Source organism: Apaloderma vittatum, unplaced genomic scaffold, assembly GCF_000703405.1.
Source record: "Apaloderma vittatum isolate BGI_N311 unplaced genomic scaffold, ASM70340v1 scaffold19070, whole genome shotgun sequence".
NCBI classification, from domain to species: Eukaryota; Metazoa; Chordata; class Aves; order Trogoniformes; family Trogonidae; genus Apaloderma; species Apaloderma vittatum.
Genome location: NW_009695244.1, coordinates 7,787 through 22,697, shown reverse-complemented (window position 1 = coordinate 22,697; position 14,911 = coordinate 7,787). Strand labels below are relative to the sequence as shown.

Below are 14,911 nucleotides of genomic sequence, written 5' to 3'. Positions count from 1 at the left end.
ATAGAAACCAATTCTCAGAGTCCTGAGAAGTGCTCTGTGGTCTCGACTCTCAGTGACTTCAAGCCATGTAGAACAAGGCAACGGCAACCGAGACAATTCAATAGCTCACAGAAATCTCAAGATCCCAAATTCTCCATCCCTAACCTTAAAAAGACCAAGCTGCAATGACAGGTTCCCCACAGCTGAGGACAGTCTCTTTCCACAGTTACAACGGGAGTTGGCAAATGAAGCAACTACTGGGAACGAGCTGGTCACTGACAGGTATGGCTCGAGCATACCGGGGGCATCGCTCAGCCTTCGGGCGTGAAGCGGGGCTCCCTTCAGCCATCGGTTCTTTCAGTGGGAGCCAGGTTCATGTTCTGAGACACTTAGCTCACACGGTGAAATGACACAAAGCGAACGCGTTTATGCTGCTGGCAGTGCACTAATAGAAGATGTCTGCTCAGGATGGTTGACAATCACCTGCTTAGCGTCTGAGTCTCTACAAGTAGTTCTCTACACCCGCTATAAGGCATTAGGCAAATGCTTATTTTGTGGACCATAGATGCAAGTTACAGTGTTTCTGCTAGTAGTAACTGAATGTCTTTAACGGTAATGGAGAAGCAATGAGAAATATAAATGAACCATTTTAAATATAAAAAGTGTTTCTGTTTGTTTAAAGGAATGTTACAGATTTCAATTTCCATTAGAAATCCAGTAGTTTGGCGGGGTGAGTCAAATCCTGCTCCCACTGCTGTCGAAACCCCACTGACTTCAGTGGGAGGAGGATAAGACACAAGAGAGGACCTAGTCTCTACAAGGAATGTACAAACAAATCTCAGAATGGAAAAGGTTTGAGGTATGATTAAAGGTGTAGGTTTTGATAAAACTGGAGCTTGGTGGGGTTTTTTTTGTTTGTTGTTCTTTTTTTTTTCTGAGAGAAGTGGGGCATTAGTAAACAGTTTAATGCTGAAGAAAATGCAGACTTCCTATGGAAATTGTCTGCTTCTCTTCAGGCCCAAATCCTCATGGTTTGGGGTAAAGTCTAGTTCTGGTCAGGCAAAACTGAAGTGTTCCAGGGGAATGGTGGCTGGTGGTGGCTGTTCTCCTGCTCCCTGCACTCTGCCATGAAGACACACACACAGAGCTCTGTTCCCCAAAGCCACAAAAGGGCCAAGCCCTGGGGCTGGCTCCCCCACCAGAACACCAGAGAGAAGTATCAGATTTAGGACCTATGTTTATCTAATGCTCATTTACGCTCTCACCATGATTTTTGTGCCTGTATCCAGAATGCTACACTTAACCCAGTGAGGCAAATGGTGCACGAAACAGAAAAAACAAACAAACAAACCAATAAACCAGATGCATACAACTGGAGAACAGAGTTTTGGCTAAAAGACAGGGGAGGCGGGGAAGGGCGTGAACTGATATCACTCCATTCGGGATTGATGACAATGGGGGCTGCTGCCCTAAAGGAGCAGAGCTTATGATTGAAGGGCTAACGATAATAACAGAACAATGCAATTCATGGGTGGAAGAGGGGAAACATTAATCGTGATGAATTCCTTTAAGCAACGCTCTATATAGTCTCACAGACAATTAACACAGACTTAGCGCTGATCTGATAACCCAGTATCAGGGGACAGAATGATATGCCTGTTGGAAAAATGGGTCTGTCTTCTGCAAGAAAATACATCTACGACAGTAATTTCAGTACTGGATAATCATTATTCGGATTTGATTTGAGTAAACTCACAAAAGATGGAATAGATAACAGAACGGATGGTTGCGATTTTGGTGTGTAGCAAACAGGGTTGTCTTCTTTTCAGAAGGAGGAGAACTTCAGTGGCCTTCAGCACTGCCTCCTGATTGTACCCAGTCATAGATGACCAACGGAATGCTCACTAGGGAAAACATTATCCCCAGTGTCAAGAAAAGAGAAGCCTGGAAGAAAAACGAGAGAAAATTAATGAATAAAAAGAAAAGACAATTAATTCAAGTATGTTAACTTCTCCTCCTAAGGAGATTTACAAGGTGATGTATCAAAGTTATCAGCTAAAATGGGATAAAACTTCTGGTAAAGACAAGACCCATAGATAATTAAACAGATTAGTGTCATTAATAATTACTTGCTGAACACCAAAACCAATTTTTTTCTCTCTTCAATGCACTTCTTAAACACCGATCATCCCTAAAGAGGATTAAGTGAGTCTGTTTTTAGGACCGATCGGCTCTGCCCTTTTCAAAGCCTCACAGAAATAAGTATAATCTTCCCATTGGGTATGTGTCCGTCGAAGCTCAGCCCTTTCGTCTTGGGGTCTGTGGATGGAGCCACAAGCAGAAACACGTGTTTCCTGCCTGTCTGCCCAGAGCAGGAAGATCTGACCTTACGATGCTTCCAGTGCACGCCCCATTAGACTGGGAATACACAGGAGCATTGTGACTTTTCAGCTGCAGCTTTTCCTGGGGCTCATAGAAAACCTTTCCAAGGCCCATTCCCATCTGCTCATGCATGCCAAAGAGCTTATGTTTCAGCTGGCTGCTTCTGGTGGAATCACAGAATCATTGGAAGGGACCTCTAGAGGTCATTTAGTCCAACCTCCACTAAAGCAGGATTGCCTAGAGTACACTACACAGGATTGCATCCAAGCAGGTTTTGAATATCTCCAGAGAAGGAGACTCCACAACCTCCCTGGGCAGCCTGTGCCAGTGCTCTGTCACCCTCACAATAAAGAAGTTCTTCCTCATACTCAGATGAAGCACCCTGACTCAGGCCATGAGGAAGATCACAAACAGGGTGCTTTGTACAACTTCCAGATCGACACACTGAAATGGGCAAAGCTTGCTGGGCTGAGAGGATGTGGCTCTTAGTGCCGTGGTCTGGCCGATGTGATGGGGTTGGGCCATAGGCTGGACTCGATGATCTCAGAGGTCTTTTCCAGCCTCAGTAGTTCTGTGATTCTGTTTGCTGAAGTGGGCTGGAGGGGTTCCCTCTCCTCCGCTACTGACAGCTACAGCTGCTTGCAGAGCTGCCGGTTGCCATCCAGGGGAAAAGCCCCTTGACTTTCAGAGAAGGTCCCCCCAGAAGACAAGGTGCCCTGCATGGTGCGGGCCCTCCACTGAGAAATCCCTGGCTAAGCAAAGGAGAAGGACAAGCACAGCTGCCAGCTGACTGAAGCAAGGAGGCGAGTAACATGAGGAAGCTCACATATACATTCAAATTGGACATTACAAGGATCTAGGACATTATAAGGAATGACAAGGAGAAAACATTGCACTGACGGGAAAGGAATGCATACCCAAATCCTCTGAGTCAACTTTGATCCGTCCTGCTGCGTGATTTTTAAATACAACGATGAAGGAAGAATGAAAATCAGCATATTGGCAGAAGTGACCCCTGCAAAATTCAGATAAATTAGTTTTGTTGGCTCTCAGCAACAGCTAATTATTGTGTTGCTGATCAGCAACAGTTTTTTTATTAGTAGTACAAAACCAGGATACTGTACCTACAACTCCAAAAATATCCTTCATGGATGGTATAAAAATGACTAACAGGTTGATGATAACCAAAAGAACAAAAGTAACCAAAACATGACGGCCTAAGTCAAATTTTGTTTTTCTAGCCAGCTCAAACAATGATGAACGCACCTGCAGGAAAAGAGAGAGAGAGAGAGATATTCTCTGTCAGGAATAATCTATAAGCCAATTCAAAGCTTCTCATATTTATTTTAACTGGTTCTTCATGTGATAAAAAGTGCTGCATAGATCTGTCAGAAATGTTTGGGTCTCTGTAACATCCTTTGAAATAATCCTTAAAATTAATTTGATTATTTCAAAACTGTAGGTATACCTGTATCTGCATTAGGATATTACTCTTTTTCTAACACTTCCTTCTACACTTAAAAATTAACTCCACCTCTGAGCCTGCTCCAGTGAGGTAACGTGAATTAAGACAGGGCCCTTGTGGATTCAATTTAAAACAGTTTTAAGACCAAAAGCAATTGTTTTATTTCCTGCAGGGAGAACTTGTCCAGAAGTTAGTGGGAGTCTTGGTGTGGGAGAAGACTGATCCAAGCTCAAGCTGTTTTTGTAGCTGCAACATCACTGTCTCGGCAACCTCTGGACAGTGGTTTGAAGGACGGTGCCGTGTACAACCGTTACCGACTTCCAAACCACGTGGAGCTTTTAACTTACGGTGAAAAACAGCACCGGCACCGTGAGTATCACCGCAACGATCACAGCCAAGCGCACGGTCAGGATGAGGATGTCGTCTTTGCTCTGGTACTTGTGAAGCAGATCTGACTGCACATCGTCTACGGAAAGGACAGCAAGGTAAGTGTTCTGGCAAACAGGCAACTCGCTCACAAAAATCATGGCTTAACAACAGCCTTCTTGAACAACAAGTGATTTATCTGCAAAAAGAGCACGGAATGAAACGTTCTCGAGTTAAAACAGCACTTTGAACCAAATCCTAATGATCCTATTATTCCAGATTAATCCTCTGGAGGCCTGACTTAGGAATCCTAATTCAAGACAGCACATGCCTAAAGCCTAAGGTATTTTTCACTGTAGGAAAGACAACAGTGAGACATAGACGAAAGCTTGCTTACATATATACATATATATAAAAAATAAGCAAAGAGAAATAAGCTATTTGTAACTGGCTCCATGTTTTTGGTGGTGTTTTTTTTTAATATTCAAATGATATAAAAATAACCACATGCACTGCAAAGGCTGAACTTAATATAAACTACAAGGTTTAGAGCTAAATTTATCTAAACAGCAAATAAACTTCCAGGGAAAAGCAGTGCCCCTGTTCCCAACCGAGAACAAAGCCTATCTTGGGTCAGCTCTCAGTAGGACGCTCTGACATTTGCTCTCAAATCCCTTGGCAGCTCCTCCAAGGGCTGCCCTGATGGGTTTTTCTCTTGAACTTGTCAGCCCCACCACCAGTGCCTGCAGCCAGCCCTGCACCAGTTGGTGGCCCCAGCAGCCCAGAAAAATCATGGGGGGAAGCGGGGGTGTGCTTAATGCGGAGGCGCAGGTGACGTTTTAATACGATCTCCTGCAAAAATGTTTCCTTGAAGCTGTGATAAATAGTGCAGAGTGGGTCTGCATGTGCTAACCAACTGAAAAAAACCCACAAAACCAAGCTGCTGAGGGACCTATGTGTTTGCTTTTTAACTTTTAAATACCTAGGAGCAATAATCTAAGGGGGGGGCGGCTGTAAAGCGTGCCACAAAATGTACTCGCTGCCCCTTTTCAGGCTTATGTTTGGTTTCTGCCTGCTAATCTGAGAAAGCTGGTGGTAAAACATAACCACTCTTAAAGCAAAGTCCTTAAAGGGAACTCGTCAGCCACGCCTGATTTAAAATCTTTGGCACTCAGTAAAACCTCCTGTATTCCTGGAGACAGAGAAACGTGTCCCACGGCGAAACGCCTGCGCTCCCCCCCAGGACACCCTTCTGGGGAGAGACCACAGGTCACCACCACCTACACAGTGCTTGAATCCCCACCAGGAGAAAGAAAACGCTCTCCCACCTCCCTGCAGATTACAAGAGTGGGGTTTTCAAGCCGGGCACATGCACAGCTTCTGCGACACAGAGCTTACTCTGCTCCTGCGAGCACAGACTGCAACTTCTGTACCGCTCACGGACTGCAGCCAGGTAGGAAGTGAAGGGCAAGGCTTACAGTTGAAGGTCTGTTTTCCTTTCAGCTAGATACACCACAGAGCCCAACCACAGTGTGACCTTTTAGGGGAAGAAAAACACCTCTTTTCTGTAATTCTGCAATGTAAATATAGTCATCACTGCAACACTTTTGAGAACACAGCAAACAGACAAGTACTATTGGTGTAAAGAAGAAATGGCCACAATAAAAATGCTGTTCTTGCCCACATAAGGGTAGAGAAAAGGGTTAGAATACTGTACGTGAACATACGAAAGGTAAGGTCTTGCCAGTTTCAAGGGGCAGAAGGATCAAAGTGGAGGAATTTTATGCCCCCTTGGTGTCTTTTTTGCTGCCTGCCATGGCACTGACCCTTGTGGAAGCCCCAGCAGAGCCTCACAGCTTCCACCCCCGTGGGCTTCTGGGGCTGGGGAGCAGGGACGCCTGCCGTGGGGAGAGGCACATGAGACACCCCAGGGATTTCTCCGCCATTCCCCCTGGGGAGGGCCAGAAGGACGCAGCCCCTACCTCCTCCATGGACTCCAGACCCTCGTCCTTGAGGGGTGTGGGAGATTCCCAGAGAGGAGCGCCACGGATCTGCCTCCTCAGATCCCTGGGGCAATCACATCAGAATCTCCTCCCTGCCAAAGCGAAGGGGTCCGCGCTGATTTACACCCACTTGCTCCCTGGGGATGCTAATTCGATGCATTTCTACGAAAATGTGTTAGACGGGAGCAGTTGGATGAGAACAGCTGTTGCTGTTGTCACTTGCAGCTCGTTTGCGGTTTTATTGGGAAAATTAGAACAGACGACCTCAAGTTACTTCAATGCATGCAGACTCAAGGCCTCATAATCAGAATGAGAGCCTGAGAAAACAAATATGAGATAGGAACACCTTTGAAAAAAACAAAAAAAAACAATGCCACATTTCATGTTTACTTATTTTGTTTCTCTTGCAATACATGGCTCACGAGGAACAGTATCATGAATGAGGAGATTATAACAAAAAGGTCACTTGGAATAGAGTGGAGAAGACTGATGATGACCTTTTGGTGACTCTGAGGTAAAAGGCAGACACCAGTTTTGCTGTCTGTCTTGTAACCCCTTAATGGTCCATGGAAAAACACCTAATTTTCAAGGTTCCCATTATACTGGAACATGGAAGTACCTTCCTGGGTGACATACATGCTTTATTCTACTTTACTGAATAATTAGGTCCTTTAGGGCGTGCATGTTGCATCCTTTAGTGATACAACACAATTCTTTTGCTTCTTTGAGTGAACTGATGTGCATGAGAAGAAACGGGGGTGCAAATCTCAAAACACTGAAATAATCATCCTTTGACAGCTGAGCTGGGACAACACTCGAAGCTTCGCCACCTTTACTCACGGCTTATTTAATCAAGATCTGAAGGGGTCAGCTCTAGGGACACAGGGAAAATGTTTGGTCCTTTGCCTCTATGACGAAAGCATCAATAAGAAAATGAAAAATTTGTGATAGCTGATTTGATACTCGTCTCCTAGGACCCGCTCTCAAATCTGTCTCACTTTTTATGCAGATATGCACACCTCAGTCATTACCAATGTACACATTCAGGTGAGGACCTTGGAAGAAAAATCTTAGTGGGGCCCAGCTAATTCCCCATTCTCTTAAACAAATCTCTCCCCCATATTCTGAATATGCCTTTTGCAAATAATACTTTCACTTGTGCTTTTCATCCACAGGGAAAAAGGAGGAAAGGCTTTGTACCTTCAATATGAACATTTTAACAAAAATTATTTGCAAAAGGATGGGACTTTCCTTTCCAGCTGAGATACGCTATTGATTTCACATATATTTCCTTTCTACTTGGATCAGTAAAGAACTGCACACTTACCATAGAAAGTCAAATAGCCAAATATGGCAGTCATAAAGTACATCACAAACATGGCAAAAAATGAGATATTTGAAACCAACTGCATTTTTTTCTGTGAACGGCTGGAGAAAGAAGAAAAAAAGAACACAAAAACAGTTGGACTGGGTTTTTCAATAGCTGTTTAAAAATGTATTAAATCTTAGAATAAACATCATAATTCCGGAGAAACTCATGAATGCATTTTCATTTAAAACAGGATTTCACTGACAGCTGCGCAAGCAAGAGAAGGACTAGGGGAACAACTTAAATCCCAAGTAGGTAGGTCCACCCTGTGGCTCTGCTCCCCAGGCATATTCGCTTAAACAGAGAGGAGAGACATAGCCCCTAAACACTTCAGTAATTAGATTAGAAGATCAAAATAAAGGAAGAGTAAAATTATGGAAGGTAAAAACCCCCACCATTCTGAATGTTTGCAGAGAATTTTTTGTGTCCACGTGGGTAGAAGATAATGAATGTATGCAGACCACTGTAGACCTGTAAACTAGTTTAAGTGTAAACATTTCATCTTTAGGTATTTGTTCTGAAATATTTGCACTCCAGTACCTAAACTTAGACTTTTAAATCCGCGTGGGGATGCCCTAAATAGGCACCTGGGAACCTGCTGAAGTCACTTGAAACTCAAATAACTGGGACCTGAGGGCACCCGTGGGTGGGACTGACCCCGACCTCTCCCCTGGGGCTCCCCCAAAGCACTTGCAGCTCCCCACAGCCTCGCCCAGCCAGAGGTGTCAGCAATACATCTGTATTGGCAAAGGTCTTTTAGTACAGGCGAGGCTAAAAGTACTTTTGTTTTTTCCCTGGTACTGCAACATTTTTTTAGTTGCACTGGAACAAACGCTGTTAGCTGAACGCACGCCTCTCTCCGGTGCCAAGTAACGACACCAGAACAACTTGGCTCTCCCCAGGCTGCTGTTGTACTTCCAGAGAAAACTCTCAAAGTATTGCATTGTCCTCAACCTCCCTCATCCCTGTCCCAGCAGCACGCCTAGGAGGCCAGATTTGCTGTCAGCCACACTCGTTGGCTTGTTGGGTGTTATTAAAGCACATCTCCTCCAAATGGCACAAATGACTCAGAGCACCTCTGCGCTAACATTTTCCATGTAAAGCGGTTCAAAACAATTAACTGGGAAAAAAAAAAAAGAAAAAAAGAGAAAGGCTTACTCTTTAAGTTCGCTGTAAATTGGGAGGACCGATGGGTGGCACACAAACGCGAAAGCAATAGTGGGCAAAGCATACACGGTCTGTTTGGAGAGAATTTCAGAAAAGAAGTTAAGAAGTATTTCCCCAGTGCTGTGAAGAAATGATCCGTGTTCAACCACTTCAGCTTGCCAGCTCTCTGGACTCTTCAACTGAATGTTGAGAGCCTTCAGAGAAGGCAGAAGACCTGTTGATTAGCACGTATTCAGTGAAATATGGAGAGCAACACTCTGTCAGTGGGAGGACAAAGTCTTTATGCAAGTTGCGTGAAGACAGTCCTGACACTGCACGCATCTGCTGGTTTTGCTCCCTGAGGTGGGTTTCCCTGCCCAGCTACTGCCACCTCGCTACTAACACCTCGTCACGTGTAAAAGGGATGTCTGGTGGGTCACTGCTATGCTACCCTGCTTTGGCATGGACAGGGGTGTGCACCCGTGGTGCTAAGGCTGAAGTCCTGAAGACGAAGCCCATATCCAGACTGTAAGAAAAGAGAAGAAGAATGCAGAACTTACAAATAAATGGATATTTCAAGGTACCAGACTGAGTCCCTTCATTTCCCAGGCCAATAAAAGGGCTAGGAGGGCTGTGGAGGGAGCATGCTTTTCCTTGGGGAAAGAGAGAGACTGTTACGTCACCAGGAAGCGCAAGAGGCCTCCGGCGGGGACCTCACCCCCTTCTCCACCAAAAACCTGAGTGGGTTTCAGTCCTCAGAGTACAGCAAAACTTCACAAATGATCTCAGCACCTAAGCACTTCCATTCTCCCCAGGGAACGAGTACGAGCAGAGATCACAGGAAAACCAGGTCCTCCTGCGAGCACAGAATGAGTCCACCCCTACATGCAGCTCTCCCTCACCCTTTGAGACCTGCTTGCGCTGGCCACAGGCATCCCCAATCCACAGAAGTCATCCTGGGGTATGCCCCAGGACCAACATATTGGTTAAATATGCTGGTTGCTCTCCAGCTGTCCTTCCTCAGCCAGGCCTGTGCTGCCTTCTCTCCCTCACTCACAGCACGTTATTGTTGTGGAGTCTCCAACGGTGGAGACACTTGGAAGTTGCCAGGACATGGTGCTGGGCAACCAGCTCTAGGTGGCCCTGCTTGAGCAGTAGGACCAGATGACCTCCAGAGGTTCCTGCCAACCTCAGCCATCCTCTGATTCTGTGAAACTGTCTCTCCTCTCACACACCAAAGTTTCTAAAGTGATTGGTGAACTGTTAGCCCCAAGGGCAAATCTCTAGAGTTCAGCCCCTACATGCCTAGCTGGGATGGACTGATCATTCCGATGTGCCTCCATTGATTCTGAGGCAAATGCTGATACTTACTGTAGGAGAAGGCGATTGCCTTTCAACGCTAAAAAACACCTGCACCTAGGCTGCTATTGCACACCAAGTTAACTAATTTTTGGTCCATCACACCTGATTTGGACTGATGGCTACCCTCAACTAAAGAAAAGTGCTTGCACTGGCTTCTCCAACTGAAGCTAGGAGGATGGAATTTAAAAAAAAAATAATTTTTGCATGCATATGCGATACATGTGCTATTCCCTATGAACGCGACAGCAACACCCCGAGGACCCTGCCCTGCTGGATAAGGTGCTGGTTAACGAGTGCTGTGTCCCAGCACAGCTGACAGGAGCAATCCTCCTGCTCCCACAGCTACAGCCAGTTGCTCTTTCGCATTCTCTTGGCACAACTTTTCCTGCAGCTGTGTGCCGATGGAGGAAAGCATCCAGCTGAAAGGCAATCACATTTTTGCTGGATTAGCTTTCAACTGTATCCTTTTCGGGATCCAGTTCACCATATGGATACGAAAACACATACCCTGTCACAAAGAAGTGGTTTGTGCGCAGAAGGGCAGAGGGATTACTTCTGGGCTTCGGATGCAGGAATGGCTTATTCGGCCTTTGCTGAACTACAGCCTAAAGGCGCAGTTGCAGCACCGACAGTAAGGAGCAGTGGAAAGGAAAACTCCCAAATAAAGTCTTAATTGTCTGGCGGTAGGTCAGGCTCACAGCCTTAGCACAACTACTACTGGGGCAGAGCAAGACTGCGAGGAGGTACCTTCAGCACGGCATCTCCGTAAGACTGGGCAAGTGCGTTCATCACTAGAGCACAAGTGGAAGCACCGAGAATCAGGCCCTACGTGGTGCTGATCAGATTAAGAACACGAGGTGTAGGTGTCTGTATTATGTGAGTTAAAAATAAGTATTATAAAAAGAGACATACCTTGGAATTAAAGATAACATACTTTGGCTTACAAATATGTTCATGTGCTGAGCTATTTGATAGGATAGATGATGTTGCATTTAGCTCCGGTCCACCACAGGGAATTTGAAACTTCTTGTAAATAACCTAGAACAAGAGTGGAAGACACTAAATTGCTACAAGGAAGAGTAAAAAGCAGATTACAATTAAAACATCAGAGAAATTGTGAATGTCCGATCAAGTGACTCTTGAAGGCAAGCTGAACTTACCACTACCAGGAAAAATACCATGCAGCTTAATGAAAATCCACTGGTATAGCCAAGATACCCTGAAAGAAATTAAAAGGAAATCTCATACGAAATTATTTTATTAGCCCTATCTTGGTTTTCACTTTTTTTTGCTGTTTCATGAGAAGTTTAAATGTGTTATGCATTTAATAGGTATCGAGAGCTTCTGTGCAGGACAAAAACATGCCCTGTTGGTGTGAGACCCTCCCACATTGCGAGTCTGCCGGCTTTCAGACAGACGTGAGCCTTGCTCTGACCGGTTTGACTTCCCAAGGGTCAGCTTTATGGCAGTTTAAATAATTTTACTTTTGAAAAGGGCCGCGAAAATTGAAATGAATCTGAAAATGTGCAGTTGTAATCAAAACATGACCCAGATTCCCTGTGATGAGCCATGTCAGACGAGTATGGGTTATCTTCTCAAAAGGAAGATCACAACAGGACTTCAATGCCAGAATTTGTTGCATGGTTTTAAAAGATACATGTTGTACCTACTATGCATTCAAACACATTTGACATCTATACACATCTTACTTCAAAGTCCAATACCTCAAATTAACCTCACCACTAAAAATTTTGATGCTGATAGAAAAAAAAAGTTATTTTTTGTAATCTTGCAATTTGTGCACTTATTTTTACAGGAGACACATAAAATAAAATTGCCTTACGGTATGAAGAACCTCTTAACTATATTTTTAATATCAATTTCCACAACTCTGTGGATGAAGCTGGTTTATACTGAGTTGAACTTCTGTGACGTTTTGGGCCCACTTGTTCCAAGGTGCTCAAAACACAGCTTATTCCTGGACCAGGGAGACCGCTTCAATTACAATAAAAGCACATATTTTCCTTATATTTGAGCTGCCAGTGTGGGTGTCAGGGGCATGATGTCTGTGCTCCCTTTATTTTATTCCCACAATGGCATTTGTATCTTACCTAAGTTCTTTAGGAGACATAAAGGGAGGATTATACCAAATGTCACCGTGACAACAAGAATCCGCCCATCCACGTACCATGCCCTGCATAAAACATTAAAAAAACCCCATTGTGAGTACACATTAAACTCTCTCTGGCTTTCCTCATGCTCAGTCATCCTCTTTCATCCCTGCAATTACAGATCTAGCTTTGGTCTCCTCATCCTACAGGCTTCTACACAAGGAGAGATGGGAGCCGCATCGAAACTTTGCAGACTCATTTTAAGTATCCAGCCTTTAAAAGCCGGCACTGCTCTAACACGGATGCAGAAGATTTTCGGAGTCACCGGACAAAACATCACCCTGCTGCTGAGGTCAGTGAGTGGGGCAGAACAAGACCCTCCATCACCTGATATATAATAAGCCGCCCTGCCAGATCATGCAAAGGGCGGCACAGTGGGGCGAGGCTGAGAGGGGGGCACCATGACCTGTTTTTGCTAAACCACCCAGGCACGTGCCTGAAGCGGCAAAGCGGGCTCCCATGAGCCGGCATGCACCAGCCAGCAAAAGGCTGTGTCTCCTTCTAGCAAAGGGCTTTGAATCCTGCTGGAAAGCAAGACAGGGGAAAAGGGACAGAGTTAGTCACATTCTGTATGTCCTATTTCCACTCCTTGGACCAATTTAGCATGACAGCCTGAGGAATAGGATCTCTACCTTCTTCTGTTCCTTACAAGTACAAAGGATGTTTACCACTGTAAGGAAATACCACCCCTCTGTTGAAGAAGCTGGTAAATGTCAAGGATGCAGAAATCCATGTATAATATTCTATTGCTGTAAATATGTTAGTATCGAAGAATTTCATGCTATAGACAGTTTTTCAGGAGCAAGATGCCAAGAACACAGGGAAATACATAATAACTTAAACTTGCGTTGTTCCTGATATCTTCAGGTGTTGCCTAATGCTATAAAAGATTGGAAACTATGATAACTGAGTGGTGTGTATAAATCATAAATCTTCATGAAAATCTGGTGTGCAGACAGAGTAACTACTGATGTCTTCACCTTTCATTTCCTGTCCATTCTCTTTTCTTTCTCTTTTTATCAAACCCCTAAGATACTCCCGTGAAAATGGACTTTGGCAAACCTAGCATACTCAATACTTAAGAACTTTTACAAATGTATGCTTAAACTTATCTACACAACATTAGATTCTATAATCGAATCACGAAAATTAATTCAACTTACCAAAAAGTTTCTTCTTTTCCCATTAGAAACTTTATGGCAGAAGGCAGCTCATTTTTGACTATGAAGAGATAGCTCAACATTGCTGGGGGAAGAAGAAAGTCAGTTTAGAAAAAGGGCAAGATATTTTGTGGAACAAGTACAGGGAAGCATCCTAAGCCTTTTCCCACATCAGCATCTGATGATGGAAGACCCCAAACTGTAACTGACTGTAAACTCCTGATCACTCAGTAATACAGCATTTTTAAAAGGCTGCATGCAAAGTCTTAGCCACAGCTATACTGAGGAGCATGAAGATCCCAAGATGTCACTGAAAGAAGGAGGAACCCAATTGGTTGACAGCCGTAGCATTATTAAGATTTTCCTGGGTTTTATTTTTCAATACACCTCCTTTACCTCCAACATTCTGGAGAGACGTAGATCCGAAGACAATCATTTTCCCTGCGGTACCAAAGACCTGCTCACCCAGCTTTTCATACACCATGCAGCCTGCATGAAAAGAAATGAGAAAAATAATAAATAAACCAGTGAAGGCTGTTGAGTCAAAACATTCATGATTCCTTTCCACCCATCTGTGCAGCCATATCTGCCCTTTGCAAGTAAATAAAGAGCCCTCTTGTAATTATGAGGGCTGAAACTTATCCAGGAACGTTTTCTTGACATCTATAAATGTTATTGTTGGCTACCAGTCACTTTCGAAATGGAAGCTCTTAATGAGGCTATTACATCTCTTTAATGAGTCTGTCTATACCCCTAGTGACATGTTAAGGTCTGGTATCCCCATCCTGGCATATGAGGTTTGTGCCCGCAACGAGGGTGACATAGAAATCCTCCCTTCCAGACAAGGCTGGGACAGCAGGTCCCACAAGTCAGCACCGGCAGCCTGGCCGCAGCAGACGCAGAGCTGAGGTTCTGCAGCTTCGCTTGCTTTGACTGACCGATCCAAATGAGGGCAGCCACTGTGTTACAGGATGATTTACAATTTCTAATGATGGAGCCTTAACCTGTGAATTCTCAGTGCGGTATGTTTTCGGTAAAAGCAGGGAAAGGTGTAAATTATAAGTAAAAATTCTCTTTAAATATCTGTCAAGCTTTCTTGGCTGTGATTTTGGCTGAGAAAATGACTGGACTGTGAAGATGGCGAGATACACGAGAACAGAAAGAGAAATATTGCGGATGTTACACAACTTTTTAAATGCATCCCATTGTTTGGCTTTCTCTATATTTCTCTATATTCCTTACAGCTGACATTTCTGCTTTGAAGCTTGTATAAATAATAAGTTTGAGCTTAAATGTACCAGCAGCATAGAAGCCAGGGCCTAGATTTTGGGAACTAACAGGGCATAAATATGTCCACAATTAGGCATACGTACCTAATGTAAATGGGCAGTTGCTGTCATTATATATGTTGTAACAGCAACTCATGTGTGTCCAAATTACCTATTAAAAAAATCACAGTGTTTTTGTGCACAGATAATTTTGAAAATCTGGCTTCGGAGATTGTTGCC

General features: G+C 44.2%; 1 protein-coding gene across 1 annotated transcript in view; it reads right to left on the bottom strand.

Annotated features, from left to right (window-relative positions):
- Window positions 1–1,550: 1,550 nt before the first annotated feature.
- The window catches only part of SLC38A1 (solute carrier family 38, member 1), a gene marked incomplete at its 5' end in the record, with an annotated part of 19,850 nt that continues 6,489 nt past the window's right edge, over window positions 1,551–14,911 (bottom strand). Inside the window, 11 exons of the mRNA XM_009870742.1 lie at window positions 1,551–1,923; window positions 3,279–3,376; window positions 3,486–3,627; window positions 4,174–4,292; window positions 7,523–7,623; window positions 8,723–8,802; window positions 10,985–11,110; window positions 11,233–11,291; window positions 12,184–12,266; window positions 13,407–13,488; window positions 13,800–13,892. Of these exons, the coding sequence (XP_009869044.1) occupies window positions 1,822–1,923; window positions 3,279–3,376; window positions 3,486–3,627; window positions 4,174–4,292; window positions 7,523–7,623; window positions 8,723–8,802; window positions 10,985–11,110; window positions 11,233–11,291; window positions 12,184–12,266; window positions 13,407–13,488; window positions 13,800–13,892 (1,085 nt within the window). The remainder of the gene's footprint in view (window positions 1,924–3,278; window positions 3,377–3,485; window positions 3,628–4,173; window positions 4,293–7,522; window positions 7,624–8,722; window positions 8,803–10,984; window positions 11,111–11,232; window positions 11,292–12,183; window positions 12,267–13,406; window positions 13,489–13,799; window positions 13,893–14,911) is intronic.